General features: G+C 38.1%; 1 protein-coding gene across 3 annotated transcripts in view; it reads right to left on the reverse strand.

Annotated features, from left to right (window-relative positions):
• Window positions 1–18,997, reverse strand: part of DIS3L (DIS3 like exosome 3'-5' exoribonuclease) — a 27,943-nt gene extending 8,946 nt beyond the window's left edge. Inside the window, exons 1-11 of one of the 3 annotated variants that reach the window (XM_067555541.1) lie at window positions 18,895–18,997; window positions 15,381–15,534; window positions 12,637–12,765; window positions 11,265–11,400; window positions 9,962–10,138; window positions 8,533–8,611; window positions 7,667–7,846; window positions 5,420–5,589; window positions 3,095–3,256; window positions 2,011–2,258; window positions 877–969 (exon numbers count right to left, since the gene is read on the reverse strand). In XM_067555541.1, the coding sequence (XP_067411642.1) occupies window positions 877–969; window positions 2,011–2,258; window positions 3,095–3,256; window positions 5,420–5,589; window positions 7,667–7,846; window positions 8,533–8,611; window positions 9,962–10,138; window positions 11,265–11,400; window positions 12,637–12,765; window positions 15,381–15,424 (1,418 nt within the window). In that variant the 5' untranslated portion in view covers window positions 15,425–15,534; window positions 18,895–18,997. Of the gene's footprint in view, window positions 1–876; window positions 970–2,010; window positions 2,259–3,094; window positions 3,257–5,419; window positions 5,590–7,666; window positions 7,847–8,532; window positions 8,612–9,961; window positions 10,139–11,264; window positions 11,401–12,636; window positions 12,766–15,380; window positions 15,535–18,672 lie in introns of all 3 variants that reach the window. The other 2 variants (XM_067555539.1, XM_067555540.1) reach the window with 2 other exon arrangements.
• Window positions 18,998–20,107: the final 1,110 nt, after the last annotated feature.

Genomic DNA, 20,107 nt, shown 5'->3' on the forward strand with positions numbered 1-20,107 from the left:
CTTGCATGCTTGGGTCACATACACACCAGGAATGGAGTCCATGTGGACAGTCACTCAAAGAAGAGCAGACCCTTTCATCTCTAGGTCATCAGTTAAGTTCAGGTTGCCTAAGCCATTAACATCTGATGACAAATTTCACATCACGGAACCTCAACCACAACTGATACTCTTTTGTGGACAGACTCAGAGGTGCCAATGTTGGAATGGATATAAAAAAACAACTATACTGTGACCTGTAGAATTGCTGTTAGCATGAAATTCATCCAAAAATCTCTTTAAAAATGGAGAGGAATGGACATCAAGGGAGCAGTACTGATGGGACACTTACGTGCCAACAACTGTTTGTTTTGGGAATATATTATTACATTTTAATAAAAAGGCCCCACCTCAATTTCAATTGGACTGCATGCTAAGGCTCTGATCCTACAAAGACTTATGTATGTGCTTGACTGGTCAACGGAACCAGTCTCACTAAATAAAAAGGTTAGCACATGGGTAACTCTTTGTAGGACCAGGTCTAAGTCAGTTCTTTCACTGACTATAAGATAGGATTTTTTTTTAACTGCATGTAACTCTCTAACTTGGGGATTTAAAAATAATGCAAGTACATATTATGCACATTAACTCACACCTCCAAAGTTAGTGAGTAAAAGTACGTTTCCTAATATTTTAAAGAAGTGATTCTGTATTAGTTTTACAGAATTAATCTCACTACACATGGGATATTTATATACATGATCCCCAAAATTTTACTACTGCACGTTTGTGCAAGGGATGTACTCAGGTAGCTGTTGGTAGCAATAATAAAGTTATTTGTGCAACTCCCTCATGCATCAGTAGATCCTTCTTTAGTCATAAATATTACAAAAATCATACCTATCAACTCCACTAAGAAGAGAGCATAAGTCAGCACTCAGAATGCAGGGCAGCATATCATAACGACGATCAGCTAAATAATAGGTTGTTGCTCTGAAAATAAAACACATTTATTGTACTCTTTACAGGGACTCTCATGTCTCTCTCTCAAGCAGTTTGCACCATAAGCACAGCTTCAACATAACAAGATACAAATGTCAGTATGATTTCAAAAGGTGTGCATTTACACAAGGCACACAAGGGCAGTAATGCAATCCAATTAAATAAACATTTGTTTACAAATTATGGGCCCAATCCTGCTTTCCTCATGCAACTTCAATCTGGAGTTGTGGCTGCACAAGGAATGCAGAGCTAAGGCCGAAACAGTCAGGTAAAAACAAGAGATTATTCATAGACTGCACCATGTATTTTCACTGGCTATCAAGTCGATATAAGTCTGCAATTACATAAAGCAATATATTTAATAAAAATAGTGTTTGAATATTTTAATTTCAAAATAATGGCAAGAATAGAAAAGGACTGACATATCCGGTAAATGAAAATCCAGTATATGTCAATATCCTTCTCACAGTCCTAAGTTTTCCTTCCGATGATCCCAAGTATCAGAATTGTACATGTTAGCTCTGTTAGGTGATAGCACAAAAGAGCCTTATATATGCTTTTAGCAGCAGTATTTGTATGTTGGAATTCATGTAAGGGCTGTCTCCCTCCAAATATAAACAAGTGTAGCTGCACTGAAACAATACAGAACAATACTATTAACTGCATCAAATAGTTCAGTTTACTAGACTTCAAAACAAGACTCACTGAGAAAGAGACATTTATGGATAAAAAAAGGAAACAAGGCTGGCCAAAAGGGATTCCTTCCCCTACGACCCTGCTGTCTCCAGAGCAGGCAGCAAGCCGCCAGCGGCTTCCACTAAATATTTTTGCGGCAGCTGAGCCTAGTGAACATGACACCTTATCTACCTTGTTTATTTTTAAAAAGCTATTTTTCTGTAACTCTTCGGAAAAGCAATAGGCTTCCCACTCTCAGTAATCTCTTTATACTGTTTAGGGCAGTCTCACTACAAACTTCCAGCTCCCCTTCCTTCCCCAATATGCTTTACACTTTCCATTGTAAGTAACACGTACCTTGCTCTGGCCTCAACGTCAGTGTAAGAATTTACTGCCACAAAATGGGTTACATCTGCAATATGGACACCTAGCTCCACATTCCCATTGTCTAATGTTCTAATGGACAGTGCATCATCCACATCCTCACAGCCTTGGGGGTCAATGCTGAAGACTAAATGCGTACCCCTCAAGTCTATGCGTTTTAGTTCCTCCTCTGGATTCACCTTCCATGGATTCTCTGACGTACTGAAAGGCATCTCACACATCTGCACAAAGAATATTGGCATTCAGAATTTTATACATTTTCTACATACAGAGGTTACAAACTAGATTTACATTTCCCTTTTTCTCTTTGCAGTGCAACAAAATATCAGTATCTACTGCTGGATTATAATTTTTCATCCAGGAAAAATATATGTTTGAAACATGTTCCCTCTTTATAATCTCCAAGTCTGTCCATCATGTAAGTAAGATAGTATTAATAGTACAAAAAGTATTAATGTCCCCATGCTTTAATATGGTAAACTGCCAAGTGACCTTTGGAGACTAATAACTGGGTGATATTACTGTTCTGGCAAATATCAATAATAGGTCTTGTCTATTTTATCTGTTCATGGCACTTAGTTTATAAAAGTATACAATGCTTTGCTTGGACAGCAGATCCCTATTCCTGTTGAAATCAATGGGAATTGTGACACTGACTTCAATAGGAGCAGGACTGGGCTATAAAGGGTCATTATTATGAACACCTCATATTAAAGACAGACCTATTTTAAAACTCCACCTAGAATGACTATATTGCAGAAGAGATTCTCAAACTTTTTCACAGTGTGAAGCACATCTTAACAGCAAGATTATCTGAAATCACTTTCTCTGTGATTTACAATTACATAATATGCTTACGGCAACTATAGCAATTGTTTACATGGAAAAGTAGTGTTAGGCAAGTACCATTTATTTTCAGAAACTGGAGACAGGTGGGATGAGAGATGGCACCATGTGATCAGTTAGCTCTCTTCAAACCACCAGTGGGTTCCTCTCTTTGAGAGACCATACTTTGGGAATCACACAGTAAAGAGTGCAGTTAATCATGAAATCAAACCTGGGCTTCTGAGAAAGGGGCAACAGAAATACTGTTCTCCACCAGAATAGCTGCAGTTTCCCCTTCGAGATCTCCTATCCGTCCTAAAACTCGTACAAAATGTCCATTTGGATACACAGATGTTGACTCCCAAGAATCAATACGCACAATAACTCTATAGTTCTGCAGTAAGACAATAACTCATATTAGAACAGCAATGTATTATCGAAAAGCAATCAACATAAATGCTAGTAGAGGGACAAACAGTGAAATCCAAAGACACTGGCAACCATAAAAATAAATAAAATACACAAATACACCCTGAGGGAGACTATACACTTTTCTAATCAAAGACTATTCGTAAGCATTTAATAATAGAATCTGCATCTTTAAATTAAAAATGAAGATGCATATATGTTACATTCATGCATACCCCAAGCTCTGACGTACAATGGGGCAGAGAATCAGGAAGGCATAGAGCCTGTCTGCCCTGCTGCCTCAAGAAGATCTCAGCTGCAGCAGAGAATCCAGGCCATGTTGTTTTTAAACTTAAAGTTAGCACTGTCATTCACACTATCCCACACAATCTCTATACAATCATACGAGTCATAATCTATAAAAAAATTATGAGTTAGCTGATCAATTTTTATTTCCAATTATCCATGCTGGAATTAGCATGTGTTATCCAAACTACCAGAATTTACTTCTTGATAATTAAAAAAAAGATATTAGCTACTTGAAGCTACTTGTCCCAAAACATATTACAGTCTATAACAAGCCATCAGAAGGAAGGAGATCCATGTGTTTTAATTTCACGTGTAGTACATTTCTTGTTAGTGCTATAAATAATAGTTGTATGATGACATGTCATGTGTTCATTATGTCCTCCCTGCTACTAGACTGCCATGAAAATAAAATGTTGCATCTTCTTCTGAGGACTAACTGAGATTGATGGGAAAAATTTAAATAAAAATAGATACAGCTACTATCAAATATTAAATGTACCAGAAACCCAGCCTCCTATCTCATCCCCCATGTATTTATTTTACACAGAAGATCATTGGGGCAGTGAGTATTTATTTTATTTGTCTGCACATTTACAATAGAATTTGAGAGTTACGAACACCTTGGGAATGGAGGTTGTCATAACTCTGAAATGTTCTTAAATCTGAACAAAACATCCTGGTTGTTCTTTCAAAAGTTTACAACTCAACAATGACTTAATACAACTTTGAAACTTTGCTATGCAGAAGAAAAATGCTGCTTTTAACCATCTAAATTTAAATTAAACAGGCACAGAAACAGTTTCCTTGTCAAATTTTTAAAAATATTTTCCTTTTATTGTTTTAATAGTTTACATTTAACACAGCACTGTTCTGTATTTGCTTTTTTTCCCCCTCTCTCTGTTCTTGCCTGATTATGTACTTCCGTCAGTTCGTAACTCTGGTGTTTGTAACTCTGAGGTTCTACTGTATAAATATTGCCCAAATAATTCCGCATCTGGGATTCAGTCTGAAAGGACGTATGCCAGGTGGATTATACTTCCCCTTCCTTCCTTCCAATCCCCCAAAAAGTTATATGAAACCTACTATTAACAGAAATATTTTCATGTAATTTATTTAAAGATTCCATGAAAATAGATAGCTTGAGATTTAAACATCCCTCTAAAGTATTTGCAACCCAAACATTGCAGCATGTTGTTAATGCACGATAACCAGAAAAAGAAACTCACTAGAAACAAAAAGAAGTTGACTAGTTATTTTCATAGTCCAAACTCAGAACCCACAAAGTAAACAGCATAAATAGTGTAAAGAAAACTAGATTTTAAAATCATTCATTTTAATCATCTGAAGTGATTTTAGTATCACGGACAAAGACATCTTTTAAAAAACAAATAGGAGTTTTATCTTAAAGGGGTCTCTCTAAAAGGTATTAAAGATTTAATTCAAATTGGATTTCAGGTTTTAGGTTTTACCATGGCATTATCCTAAAAGGAAGAATTTTAAACTTTGAAAAAATGGCCCAAATTTCACCGGATAATTGAAGATGCCAAAAGAAGTACTGTTTGAATAACTAGTCAATAGCCCCAATTCAGTATTTCGATAAGCTCCCATTACCATGAAATGAAGCAACTAGTTGTATACACACTTGTGAGGACAAAATTTGACTATTGTTAGTGGCTTAAGTTAATAGTTTTATCCCTTTCACTGTCACTGAAATCATTATCAACTTTATTAAAATATATGACACCCGCACTATTATATCGGCATACACCATGCAGAATAGCAGTGTAGTTCGGGGGGAGGGACGCCCAATGCCCAACTACAAGCAGTCATATTATTTTACCTGTAGGGTCTCAGCCTGCTGTGTACAGATCCTAATTTTAGGAATTCTGTAATCCCAAGGTGTAACAAGGATTTTCTGGGCATTTTTACCCTGAGACTGACTCTCTTCCTTGGATGGAAAAGTGACCACATAATCTCGCCAATTCTTCTGAATGATTCCAACAATTCTACCTTTGAAAGAGGAATACCGTTGGCTAGACATCACATGGTTAGACAGAAATAGCAAAGTAAGTATGTGGGAGGTTTGGCAGATTCAGCACATTGCAATATGAACTTCTGTATCCACAAGTCAATACTAGAATTGCTAACAAGATCTGGTACGCAAGCAAGGGACTAATGAGTTTTAGATTATGGATATATGAGTACTGACCTGTTTTGAATACTATGAGTATGTGCTTTAATCAAAATCAATACTAATGTTCAAATACGAGTTTATAATAAACGGACATTTACACAGCCAGACTACAATGAGCTAAATTTATATAGCACCCTTCATCCCAAAAGACACCAATATGCTTTAAACACGTAAATTGATTGTGCATGAATTATCCATAGGAATCCCCTTAATTCTTCATTGAAATGGAACCAGTTCTAGAGTGGAATATGGCAACTGCTTAACAGTCAATAGCAAAATTATTTAACATTTTATGACAGGAAGAGAAGAACACATTTCCCAAAACCTTAACTCTGACCTAAGCAAACTTAAGATCCCTGACTGATAAATATACATTAGGGTAAAATTTTCAAAGGTGCCTAAGTGACTTGGGAGATGGGCACTTAAACCAATTATGCACTTTTGGAAGTTTTACCCATAATGTTACTTTAAACATGGAAAAGTAGGAGGCTGCAGTTAATGTTCTGTGTTTGAGTGTGATTACACAGAATCCAGAGCAGTGTGCACCGTGAGTGGTTCTATCAGAATTGAGAGTTAATATGTTGTGAAGTGAGAGGCTGTGTGTTTGGGTAGTAAAGCATGCAAGATATCATTCAGACCAATCTCATCTTAACTGGCAATTATCTTAATTTTTAGTGATTGTATTGTTGATAAATGCATTTGAGCAACTATAGCACTAAATTAAAGTGTTTTTCTGTGGGAATATTATAGGTGGGGCTGACTGCCTATTATTAACATCGACCAATGCCTTCCATTATAAGACCTTTTTTCAATAATTTATAAATTTGTCAAACTAACCATTTTAACTTAAGTTTTCCATGCCAGTTGCCTACCTCAGGCTAATTATTTTAGGAAATTTTAAGCCAAACATGGTTCAGCCTCTTCCAAGAATAAGGCAAGGGAAAAATACACTGTGAACGAGGCAGAGGATTACAGGAAGAAAAAGGATGTTCTCACAGTTAAGGCAGTTGAATGCTGCCCTGGAGAACTGGATTCTATCTAAGTTTCTGCCACAGAGTTCCTAAATTATGCTAGTGAAGTCACTTAAGACAAACTTTTCACAGATGGTCACTAATTATGTGTTCCTCCTTTCTGGGTGCCTGACTGGAGATCCTGGGGTCTCATTTGCAGTCAATGGGAGCTGTGCCTTGAATATTTTAAATGTTATATAATGCTAAGTTCTCTGGAAAATCAGGTGCTAAATGTCTCATATTGGGTAGCCAAAATTAATGAATACTTCTGACCTCAATCTCTCTGTGCCTCGGTTCCTCCGTCTGTAAAATGGGGAGAATACCCCTCCTCATGTCACAGGGGTGTTGTGTAAACAACTTCATTAATATTTATGAAGCACAGAGATTCACTCTACAATTCTGAGTGCCATACAAAAGCCCATGAGGAAATAAATAATTCTCTTTCCAGAGCAAAGTTTGAATAGAGTGCAGTAAATAAGACACTGAGCCACACATTGAACAATGAGAAAATAATATCAAAAGCTATTCATTTAATGAGCACTATCCATTCAGTGCACTGAAAGAGGATCCTGTGGAAAAAAATAGTATGTGATCGGTTATCATAATGCACATGCATAAGGAGGTTGATTAAAAGTTGCACAGATCACATTACTTCCGCCATTTCCTAACTTTTGAGTGCTTGACTTTGCAACCTGAATAATGTTTTTATTTATAGTTTTGTGTGTGTAATACATATATCAATCTTGTCTATTAGGATGGTATCGATGATTAAACATGGAAATTTAGGGAAGGAGGCAGTTTGTGTAACTGTAAGCACAATGCAGTCCCATAAATTGAGGAAGGCAAATACATTCAACCTATTTTGCACTGTTGTCTACTTTACCTGTAGGCATAGGTTCACTGGAGGTGTCACCTGGTGCCTTTTCTTCCATATCATTCTCACAAAGGGCTGCAATTCTTCCTTTCCATTCATGCTGGAGTAGCAACTCTACAGCTACTACATCACCATGGATTGCACGGTTTCGAGCTTTGGTACCATGAATAAGTATGTCACTTCGGAGATCTAGGTTTAAAATAATAATAAAATAGACTAGGTATTGCTGCAAATTCACACCACTCCACCGCTGGCTATTTTTTGTTGAAACTATAGTCCACAGTAATCTGGCAGTTCTTACATGACTGCTCACAAAACAGATTGTTGGCAAGTACCAACCCTACATTATCAGGAGAAATCTTTCCCTCTGTTTTTTAGAAAAACTATCAAGCAGTTTGGTATTTGGAATCTTGGGTAAAACAATCACATTGTCATCAGCCCAAAATGACCAATGCCCTGTTCCTAAAAACATTTGTGCACATGCTTAACTTTAATCATGTGAGTAGTCTCACTGAAGCCAAATCTAAGAACAGGCATAAGTGTTTGCCCAACTGAGGAGTGTCAGGTTTGTGCCAAATCATTTCGCAGGACCGAGCTACAATCCTTTAAATTGAAGAGTGTGGGAGAAGGGGAGGCTGACACATAGATTATTGTTTAAAAGAATACACGTGGAGCAGTTTCCAGAGTCCTTCTCAGCAGATGAAGAAAGCCCCAATTTCTCATATTTTTTTCCTCCCCACTGTCCTACTGACTGAGGAGTTTATATGGCTTCTTGTAGAGAACCTGGAAACATTGTTCCTGAGTAAGCTGGAAGGAATCATTAGAAGGTGAGAAGAATGCAACCAACCTAATCTTTAAATATAGCGTTTTTTCACCTGTTTCTTTACTGCTGACTCCTTGAAGTCGAACAAAAGCTTCCATTTGTGATCTGTGTTTATTGACATTCAAGACACCCTAAAATAAAGTAAGAGTCAAATGTCACACCTCAAAATGACCAACTTTACCAAAAGTACACACTTGTTAAAAATCCATTTAAAATATTTTTTGATAATTTTCATAGAATATTTAGAACAAAACCAGTTTCTCCTTGCTGGGCACATACTACATAGAATAGAGTTAAAATACGGAATTCCTGAAAGAACCAAAACATTATTTCTAGATGTTTTTTATTTAGTGTAGTGCTGATGAGAGCTCTGAAGACTACTGTTCTCTTTTTATTCACAGTATAGGCAGACCACAAGCAGGGTCAGTGCAAGCTTACACACAAGACACTGCCCCCAATCTTGACTCAGAGTTAATACCTCAAAGGCAAATCATTCCATCTCTCTGCCTATTCTATTCTTGCTTCTCTACTGAAGTTGCCAATAAAGGTACCAGGTTACTGCCTCTTATGGTGTTTTTTTTATTTTTCATGGCATGGAAATGTGTCCACTAACAGCTGAACATAAGCCAATGAACAGCCATAAGATGGTAATGAATTCTGATTATTAATGACCTGAACTGAATTTGAAACTGACAACCTAGAGCAGAAACAACAAGAATTCTGTAGCACTTTAAAGACTCACGAAAGCTTATGCCTGCTGAAATGAAATTTGTTAGTCTTTAAAGTGCTACAGAATTCTCGTTGTTTTTACTGTATACAGACTAACACGGCAACCCCTCTGAAAACCTAGAGCAGAGAGGCTCTAGTTTACATCTTCACATTTTATTTGTATTTTTTAAAAATAGATGTGTAGTTTCCGAACATAGTATCTAGTTTCCCAGCTGATGTGCGAATCAAATGCTAACACAGTGATCTATAAAGGCCATTGAAGATTAGCACCAACAGGCTCCCATCAAATCCTTTTCCATGGGAAAAGAGGCCATTACATGCAACTTCAAGCCAGGAAATTGAAGAAAAAAATATTATGGGAATCCTCAGGATTATCATCTGATGAGCTTTTTCATTTTATTTGAGAGGAAGAGGACAGGAACAAAAAGATTCTCAAAGTTCATTTGTTATCTACCTGATACTCCCTGTTTGCCAATTACACTCCTTCCAATCTCTTTTCTCACTGTTGCTTGTATATTTTCTTTCATGTCACTTCTATACTGGGAACAGTTTTCCATTTATTTTTAACCCCAGCCCCTCACCCCTAATTATCCCTTTTCTTGAAGCCTTCCAATACAAGTTCCCTCACCAGTGCACATTCCCAACCTTCTGTCTGCATTTGCTATTTCATATATCAGTTTTCTGAATTAGACTAAAAATTTCTTGGTCCAGGGCCTCATCTTTCTACATATGCACTATAAATAATAGATTACCTGTATATATCTTCCAGATTTGATCCCAGCCTCCAATACTTCCAAAGGAAGGTGTTCAGGATACTCCTTCCCATTGTTTTCTTGACTTTCACTTTCTCGTATACGCCGAGATTGAAGTATAGAATCGAAGAGTTCATGGACAGCCTTGAAGTCAGGCCAAAAATTATCCAAGTAATTCTGTATATACACATTATAAACAGATCACAAAAGATTTTAATCAGAGAGCTATAGTTCTATTCACAACAGAATTCTGTGCAGACTGTACAGTGCTTGTGTGGTGATGGTGGTCAATACTCTCTAAATAGCCCAAAATCCATGCCAGCAGTAACCTAACACAAATTTTAATCTGTATCTCTAGAGAAGAACAGTGTAGTATCCCACTAAATCACTTCACTACTACAAATACTGTAGAAGGTTTTTTTAAAATTATTTTAGTGTCATAAAAATGAATTACTTTGAATTAGATCTTTCAAAAAGTTAATTAGATTTTGTTAAAGTTATTTAATTTTTAATAGTCTAAGATGTTGTTTAAAACAAAGTGGGGTATTTTGCTTGTTTGTTTAAGTGTTATTGTTAGCCTGACAACATCCCTTTCACAACCAGGAGTATTTTCACCACTAGGTCATGAGAATGAATACAAGCCAGACGGGTAGTTACCAGAAGTGATCTACAGTTGGCAGATATTTGGTGGTTTACATTAAGTGAGTTGGTGGAGTTTCAGTTTGACTACTAGTGACCTAGTGTCCACACAACAACTGGCACCAATCCTCATCCCCCCGCCACTGACAGTCTCAACACAGAGGCCAATAACCAAATGGGTCATGAACACCAAACTACCATCTCACTAGTACAGATAGTCCCAACTACTCAAGGCTGAGGCACACTGGCAGAACAATGTGGACGAAGCTTGTGCCATGTTGTCCGTGCCATACCAGAACGGTAGACTTCAGTTACCTAGACTGCCAGTTTATCACCATTCACTAACATTAAACTCAACAAAAACTAGGAAAAAAGATTAAAAGGCCCCCAAAGCATCTGAGCATGAGCAAGGAACACTCTGCAGTTTCCGGATCTGCTGTTTTCTTCCAGACCTTCTCTGTTTTATCTAATTCTATCAGTTCTTATACATTCCTTGTATCAACATCCGTCTTTGATTTATGAAAATGAGGTAAAAGTTAGTAGTGTAGTATTTTTACAGGCAATCTTTGAGATGGCTTAACATACACAGACTTTATAGTCCTTAATTTCTCATTATTTTAATGTAGCACAAAGGCAACTTTTTTTTATTCTTTTAGCATATTACCTTGAATGAAATCACAAACACTCCTTCTGTTTCACCTCCATATTCTCTGATAGCATCTTCATCTTCTGTTACCATAACAACTGGCAACTGACCCAAGCAGTGATTATAATACCATACTGCTGCATTGTAAATACTCCTAGAAAAGTAGAGTTCACACTAACATGTCTATCACATTGTATCTGTTATGTGCAAGACATTTTCAACGGTCTACATACCAGGGATTACATTTCTAACACTCATACACAGATTTGGAAATCAGGTTAGCATATTGCTAACACATTCGTCAAAATTATGGGTGCTCTGTAAGGGAGAGAAAGATAGCACAGGATCCTCATTCCTTTCCCAAAACACATCCACATGGGACCTAGCGCACGTTTGAGTGCATGGCCGTAAAACAAGCTAGAATGTAGCCACATTTCTGACATCCTGGCATCTACAATAGTGTCTGGCAGCAGACATTGGTGGGAATATATTTCATTACTTTCCAAAGCAGGTATAAGAAGTCTAGGCAGAGCTGCTCTTTTGCCTGTGATCAGTTTTAAGTACAGTGACTAAGACCACCATATCTTGGCCACTAAAATTCTGCACATCCTAAATCCTCAAGTACCTCAGAGAGAAGTAAGTAATTTGATCCAGGGAGGGCTCCCAATCCAGCTTTCATTGAAGACAATGAGAGTCTCTGGTTTAGGTAATGTAGCTTAAATTAATGGTTCAATTATTTTTAAAGGCTTAGACCCATTTATACCCCCCAAAATTAAAAATACATGTACATTACAACTGCAAGTGCACGTCAAATAACTGTGTGAGCAAATGCTGCTTTGACCATGCAAACAGACTGCAAACTGAATATGTAAATACTTAATACAAGCATGAAAGTCAAGCCTGTTGCTGCATGCATTTTCTGCATGAAAGTAAGCAAACTTTTGAAAGTTTGATTTAATTTGTTCCAGAAGATTACTGTGATAAGAATATTAAAAGTTATTTCCATTAGACACAGTGCTGTACTGATGTTCAGAGAAGGCCTACAATTACTCTGCCTGAACGTTCCTATAAAATTGTGTTCTACCTCTGACAATTAAAGATCTCTTCAAAATTCATCTTTGATTTTATGCCAGTTCAGTTTATTTTATCTTTTTATTATAAACTTATGATTACATAAAAATGGACGCAAATATATTTTAAAACAATTTGATAGATTCTTAATCACAAAAGGACACCCTAGGATTTCAATTATGTATGTTACCTTATGGCCAGATAGACTGACAGCTTTAGGTCTTACATATCCAATGTCATAGCATTTCAATGGTCTATTCTGTCAAGGCTTTTTTTTTCAGTGCAACACTGAATGCCTCCATTATTAGTTAAAACATACCTGGTCTGCCATTTCTCCATCGATTCTCCCCTCTCTCTTGGCAAATAGCAATACTGCTGGAATTCATTAGCAAACATAATACAGTCATGACGAGCATCCTTCACTAGATGTCGCAATCTCTTGTACTGTCTGGAATATAAACAAGACAAATGTACACCTGTGCCACATTTTTAATAATGCTGTTTCAACTCTAAGTAACAATACAGTAGGAAAAAAATCAAGGACAATTGCAACAATGGTTTTAACACTCTAAGGCCGAATCCTGATCCCAGTATAGTTGATGGAAGTGTGGCCACTGACTTTAATGGGAAAAGGATTTGGTCCTTGTAGAGCAAAATGAACAGTTACTTAAAACACTATGTATACATCAAGCATTTTTAGAAATACCTTCCTGTTTCAATACAGTATTTTCAGAGTAAGCTATAAATTAGGCCAGGGAATGGTCAATCAGGACACCAAAGCTCTATCCAGCCTCTACCACCAAAGCACTGTGGACATCAGATAAGCCTCATCTTCTCTATGCCTCAGTTTCCTTCTTTGTAAAATGGGGATCATAAGACTTTTCAAAGTCAGAGTTGTGAGGCTCAATTCATTAATGAGACTGTTGGGTTACAAGTCAATTTAAACAGCCTCTTATGTCTGTAATATAACCCACAGAGTGACTCCCAGTCCCCTCGTTGGGGCTGAGACAAACAGGTTTATGAGTCTGCTAAAGCCTTTGAGCTAACTGACCTGAATCTTTTCGTTCAGGCAATAAAGGCTCATGCTTTTAGATCCAGAAGTCCTAAAATGAATCGTTGGTGCCCATGATTCACCTAGGGCATTATGTTACAGTAATAAATACTTGATATAATTCTTAAAGTCTAATTTACCTTTCAATATTTGTATTTAACTTTTTGTATTTCACTCTATGGCACAACAAATGCAGACCACTCAGTTTCATTTTGTTAAATATGTATTTCAGGCATCCGTTTATAATCTTGTTTAAACAAACCCCCCAAGCCCTAAAATTGAGGCCTACATTCTCCTGAAAGTGTCCCTGTCTTCAGACTCTTTCATTCATAAAGTTAAGCACACTCCTTTTGTTTCAAAGTTTGCCTGAAAGCAAACAAGACAGCAGCCTTCTTTTTTCACGTTAATTTTTTTGAAATGGTGATTTATAAAGAAAATTATGATAGTTTTTAGTAAAACTGCAGTTTACATTTAAGTTAACAGTTTTGATTGGAATATCAGTAGGATAGGGACACAGTCATATTTTTCTGTAAAGTGCTATGCGCATTTAAACTGCTGTGTGAATAATAATGAAAACATTTTCCCCTAAAGACATTTGATTTCTATAAATAATTTTTTTCCTACAGATCTGATATTTATTCCTGTCTCAGAACATAAGGCATCATAATACAATGAAAATGTTTCTGCTCATGCTATCCGTAAATAATAAGTTCGTATCTCTGTACAAGAAAAATATCTAAAATTTTGTCAGAATTTGTTAAGAAGCCCTGAAAACTTCTAATTACTATCCATTATTTCAAAATGGTCAGTAAAATTAAGCATAATTATTATTATAAAACTGATTACAAGACAAGGAATTAAAACAATGGAAAAATTGCTGGTTTGAATTTCAGTCTGGAGTTACTCAGCAGATGCTTTGTCTCCAGAGAGTCAATGAACTCATATTTCCAATGCGTATATTTTAACATTTCAAAGATTTATATGTTGTCTGGAAGCAAATCATGCGTCATCATGTAAAAATGGAACAAGATTAAGATGTTACTAGAGAACATACATTTCAAGACAAAAGGTAAAATATTATGCCATAAAATATTGGTAGTATATGCCAAATACTGTGGTACTCACAAGAAAACTTAAGCATACCCAGGGGAATGTTCCAGGGCTAAAAAGGCAAATGGTGGGATAACCAGAAGCATTTTACTTATAGTTACTTGCTTACAACTGGTCAGGGATTAAAAATATTTCCATTAAGCATGCCTGTTGATATCTAACCTTTGAAATATTCATAGGTAATATTCCTATGACCAATTTCATCTAGAGAAACCTTGATTAAGCTTTGGGTATCAGAGATTTTAGAGCACAGATTAATTTGTAGTTTCTGCAGTGTATTATATTTGTGTATTGTGTATATATTTGTGTAAAATATTTTAGAGACCAGAAATTGATTATATAATACTCAGCATTTAAATATTCTTTTAAAGATGAAAGAGCGTAAGTGTAGCAACAAAACGTCTGAGTCAAGTAATTTTCTATTTCAGAAACAGATCAGCCAGAAAAATCTACACTTTGATCTATTTAATACACATTTTTATAGTAACACAAAAGAAATACACAGTACAAAACACAAAAGTAATCTATGTATACACTTTTATAAAATGTATAAAATTATATTGCTTTACAATTATGCATTTTTAGCATGTAAAATGTAAAAACTGAGGTCACAGAGTCTTTAGCTTTTACTAAAAAGGCATTGATTGCTGAATAATATGGAAGTTATACTATTGCTCTTATCTTGTGAAAGGAACGGAAAATGATGCTTCTATATATCCAACTAGTCACAATTTCTTCCCCCCAAATTATAATATAAAGTTTCTTGAGGGATTCTTAAACATTAGAAATAATCAGTGTCTTGAGTTCAGGTTTCCATGCTTATATACTTCTTCATTTTCTCACTTCAACTGCTACACATTTTACAAGTCTAAAGAAGTAGTAAATTATTATGACATAGATACCTGCGACCCCTTTGATGCTGCACAGATTGACATGCTGTTTGCATGAAAATAATACCCTTCAACTCTGGAAACTCAAGAATCTCAAGGTAATCTTGAACAATCTTCCAGTCAGGAACAACATAATGAGTCACATCTTCTGACAACAATTTCCCATCTAAAATATAATTCAAAGCTTAAAGGTTTAAACATCATTTTCAACTGCGGTTTATTAATAATGCTCCCAATGCCAGGAAATTCTAGTTCACAGATTCTTAGATTATAAAGTCAAAAGGGACTAGTGTGTTATCTAATCTCACCTCTTGCAAAACACAGGCCATAGAACTTCCCTGAAGCGCAGAATAAAAATGTATTAATCATTATAAAAATATCGTATATGAGAGTTAAGGAATAAAATAAAATAAAATATAATGACATATGATACAACCTTCTCAAATTTTACTATCTGTGATTGAGGTCATAAAAGTTCTGCATCGATGGAACAATCTTGTGAAAATTTGATTGAAAAGTGAAAGTGAGCAAAAATCTGATTTAATTGCTATATATCACTTAAAATACAGACAATTTATCAATTTTCTCTACTTTCATGTGAAAGATTTTTTTTTTTAAGTATTTGAAACAAAAACATCTTATGATTTATTCGGGGGAGAGAGAGAGAGGTATTGCCATGCCACTGCTTCCACAGATTTCATGATTTGGCAACATCTACTTACTACCAGAGAGCTAACAGAGAGCTCTTTATCCATATTTATATATGAAAGGATATCCACAAATGTACATGCTTGGAGAGAAGAGAATTCTGTAATAGGAAAGGTTTCAGATCTAAAATATCACTATTGTTTACCCTACAGGAAGACTATATCCATTTTGCTAGGCCTACCTCTCTAAAACTTCCTGAGAAATCCTTCATGGCAGAAATAAATTGGAAAATGTACCTCAACACTGATTGTTTTAATTTTATTTAGGTTTATTTATTTATTTATTTGGGTTGTCTGAGAGCAAATAATATTTTCTTATAATCAGCTACATTTTCTTCTCTGTGTATCCATTTGTTCCTAATGCCATTAACATAGAATTGCAGCATTTACAGCAAGCATTGGTGGACTATATTTAAGTTACGCATATCCTAACGAATCAACTGACTTTCACCGATTTCCTAAGAACTGATACAATAGAACTGGTCTCATTAACAGTGATACTTGTAACGTGTGAACTCAGTGGGGCCAGGTCTGCATGCAGTAATATGGCTACAACTTCCATTGACCTCATTCTTGCAATAGATGGAAGAATAGGTATAATAAAGCTAATCTTTTAGTGATAGTTCAGAAGATGGATTTTCTGTAAAGTGAAATGTCTCTTGAAGGCTTATGTGGGCTGCACATGTTAAACCATCTTTGCTTAGCCTGTGTACCTAGGTAAGAATAACTTTTGAGTAGCACTATGCCATTTTAAAATATCTGTTTGCATGATTTATGCAAACAAGCTAGCATAGTGCATACTGCTAAGCACTGTATGTTGAATTAGGAACAAAAACAAATATCCACTTTCCATTTGAACTATCTAAAACAATTTAAGAGGGCTACATGTTGTCTTTGATTTACAGCACAATTTATACTGAAGTCAATGGGGGAGTCAGACATATGGATACAGGATGGCATTTGGTCTTGAGAGTAATGGGGCTCTAATTTACACCCCCCCCCCCCCCCAGGGGATTCATAACCAACTACAGTGCACACCTCTTCTCCAACATCCTAGGCAACAACACAGTGCACTCTGCTGAGCCACAATCATGCCTGCCTTCACACACCTCTTCCCCCCAAAATAAACCAGAATGTTTTTGTTCTGAATTATTGTTAAAAATTTAGACAATTAAAAAACTAGCTTTTTATTGAACAACTGAGTTGACAGTTCATTAATTTTTGTTGAGTTGAACTTATCTATTATGTTAGATATCTATTATTCTTATGTATCTGTATCAGAGAAGTCGAGTGCACTTATAAAAACCAAACACAAACCAGACACTAAAAAAGGCCACCTGAAAACGATCTATTGTGTACATCATGGCATTGAACTACATAAAACAACATCAAATCTAGAAATCACAGAAATTGGCAGTCTTCCAATGACTAAGATCAGCAGATACAACATGAATAATTAAATTTAATTACTTAAAAAGTTACTGGTGATGCAAAATGGCAAAAGTTTGAATGTTAACCTCTTAACCATGTAACGAGTATATTAATAACCATAAATATCATTTAACCCAAATTACAGACTAGAATCCTGTAAAAATTCATATTTTAAAAAATCCTTAAAATGGGGGTGAGGAGATGGGTGTCTACCATGAAAACTTGAATAATCTCTTGGCCTGTTACTGTTGCCCATATATACCTGCACTTTTATAGCTAGTCCTATAGTTATCACATTCCCTTTCAATTCCCTTGTTTTCTTTTTTAAAATTGCACCTTCATTTACTGGTGTGTGTTTCTATTCTAAAAAGGGCATTTTATTATGCTACTGGCTGGTTTGGTTTTTTTTTGTTTTTTTTTAAATCCTTCTACAATTGCATCTGTTTTGTTCTGTTGTACAGCACCTCCAAAGCTTTAGCTGGGGAAAACTAGGATTATTAGTGCCTCCCACCCCCTTCTGCATGCCTGTGACCTCTGAACCCTACACCTACTGTCTTCTAGCCTCTATCTATCCCATCCCCTCTATCAGTTCCTAGTATCAATATACCCCCAGACCCCACTACCAGCTCCTGGTGCCTTTATCTGTGCCCCTGTCTCCAGTGTCTTTTAGGTGTGGTGCCAACCCATCCACTAGCCCGTGGTGTCCCCCTCTGCAGCCTACACCTGCTGCATTCCCTCTTCTACCCTCTACTGGTGCCTGCCAGCCCTTTACCCCAGCTTCCTGAGTGACCCCTCTCTGTAGCCTACTTCTGGGGACCCTTAAACGTGGCACCAGCCAGCCACCACCATGAACCCCCAAAGTCTGATCCCACTTCTCCACCAGCCCCTGCTGTCCTCCTATGCCCCCAGCACCACAGTCCTGGTGCCCCCAGCCGCTCATGCCCGCAACTCCTGGTGCCACTCGCCCCTGGTACCGTCCTCTGCCTCCTGCTGCCCCCTAGACCCCTCAAGCACCACCGTCACGGGGCTCCCACAGCCTCCCATGCCCCTTACTCCTCCTACCCTCCCTCCATCTCGCCTGCGCCCCTACCCCTCCACTAGACCCTGCTGCCCTCCCAGGCAGCCCCACGCCAAGCGCCCCCGGCCTCCAACCGGCCCCCCCTCACCGCTAGAGCAGGCGGCCTGGCACAGCGCGCTGCGGCAGGGCACGTCGGGGCGCAGGTAGTGCTCGCGCACGATGCGCACCGAGCGGCCCTGCAGGCCTCGCAGCTGCAGCACCTTCTCCGTGCGCTGCATCAGGCAGGCCCGTCAGCGCCCGCCCAGCGCGCGGCCCGGGGAGGGACTGGAGGGACTCGCGCGGCGCGCGACCGGCGCACAACGACACCAACCGCCAACTGCCGCCGACGGGGTGGAGTCTGCCTCGGAGGGCGGGAGGATGGACGGACCGAACTCGGCCACACACACAGACGCGCGCGTGCTGCTGCTGCCGCCGCCGCCGCCCCCTCAGCCAGCGAGTGGGGCGGAGGCTGAGGACAGGAGGCTGGGGGAGAAGAGCGTGGACGCTGGGAGGAGGTGGAGCGGGCTGGCCCTGAGGTAGATGGAGCTGAGGGGGCCAGGGCTGGTGTGGGGGAGGATAGATCTGGCCCTGAGGGAGATTGAGCCGGCGGGGGCATGGAGTTGGTGCAGAGGAGAGGAGGGTCAGTGTTGCCCAGGCAATAGTTGGAGTGGTTTTGTTTAAGCCCCAGCTCCAGGAGTCCTGCGATTGGAGGAAGAGTTTTTTTTAAAAAAAAATGAAAACAGAGACCGTTTCCTGTCCTCTGAGTTGCAGAGCAAAGCTTGAAAATGTGCCCTGAGCACATCCTCCAGCTCAGACATCAGAGGGCAAATAGCGAGCGCCTTTGCTGAGGGTGGATTTTGAAACGCTAGTGATTTTTAAGCCAAACTCATGATTTTGAATGTTTAGGTCTGGTAATCCTGGAGGATTGAACGGGGGTTGAAAGGGGGGCACGGAGCGGAGCTGAAGAGACCTGGAGCTCTCCCCATCAAAGCATACAATTAGGCATACAGAGCAAATAAAGCTTGCCCATCCCTCCTCGGGGAATAGCTACAGTTCCTCAGACAATCCAAACTGCATACAGTTACTCCCCAGACATCCATAATGCCGGGGAAAGCGCTGCTGTGGCAAATCTAGAGAGGCACCCTAAGCATTGCAAGGAGACCCAGATAATTTCATCCCAGAGCCAGATGCATAGATCATAAATATCCATAAAGCTTCTTTTCCTAAATTATGGGATGTGACTCCTCCCTCACGGGCATTGAATGGGGGAAGAAACATCATGGAGTTTAAAGTATAGACCTTTAAAAATGGAAAAATTTCCATGTTTTTACAATAAACAGAACCCCAACTCCTAAATAAACACTTATATTTCTCTTGCATTCTAGAAAATGACCACGGGCTATTGTCACATAGTGGGTGTGCAATAGATGGAGCGCTGTTTAGTAAGCTGGCAGTCAGACTGTGGAGAACAAGGTGAGGCAAATACCATGATGATGACTCAATTGAGCTTGAATGCTCTAGTCCCTAAAAGTCTCAGCTAAAGT

The sequence above is a fragment of the Emydura macquarii genome, unplaced genomic scaffold (assembly GCF_026122565.2).
Source record: "Emydura macquarii macquarii isolate MOO-44397 ecotype Brisbane River unplaced genomic scaffold, CSIRO-AGI_Emac_v2 contig_1644, whole genome shotgun sequence".
NCBI lineage: Eukaryota > Metazoa > Chordata > Testudines > Chelidae > Emydura > Emydura macquarii.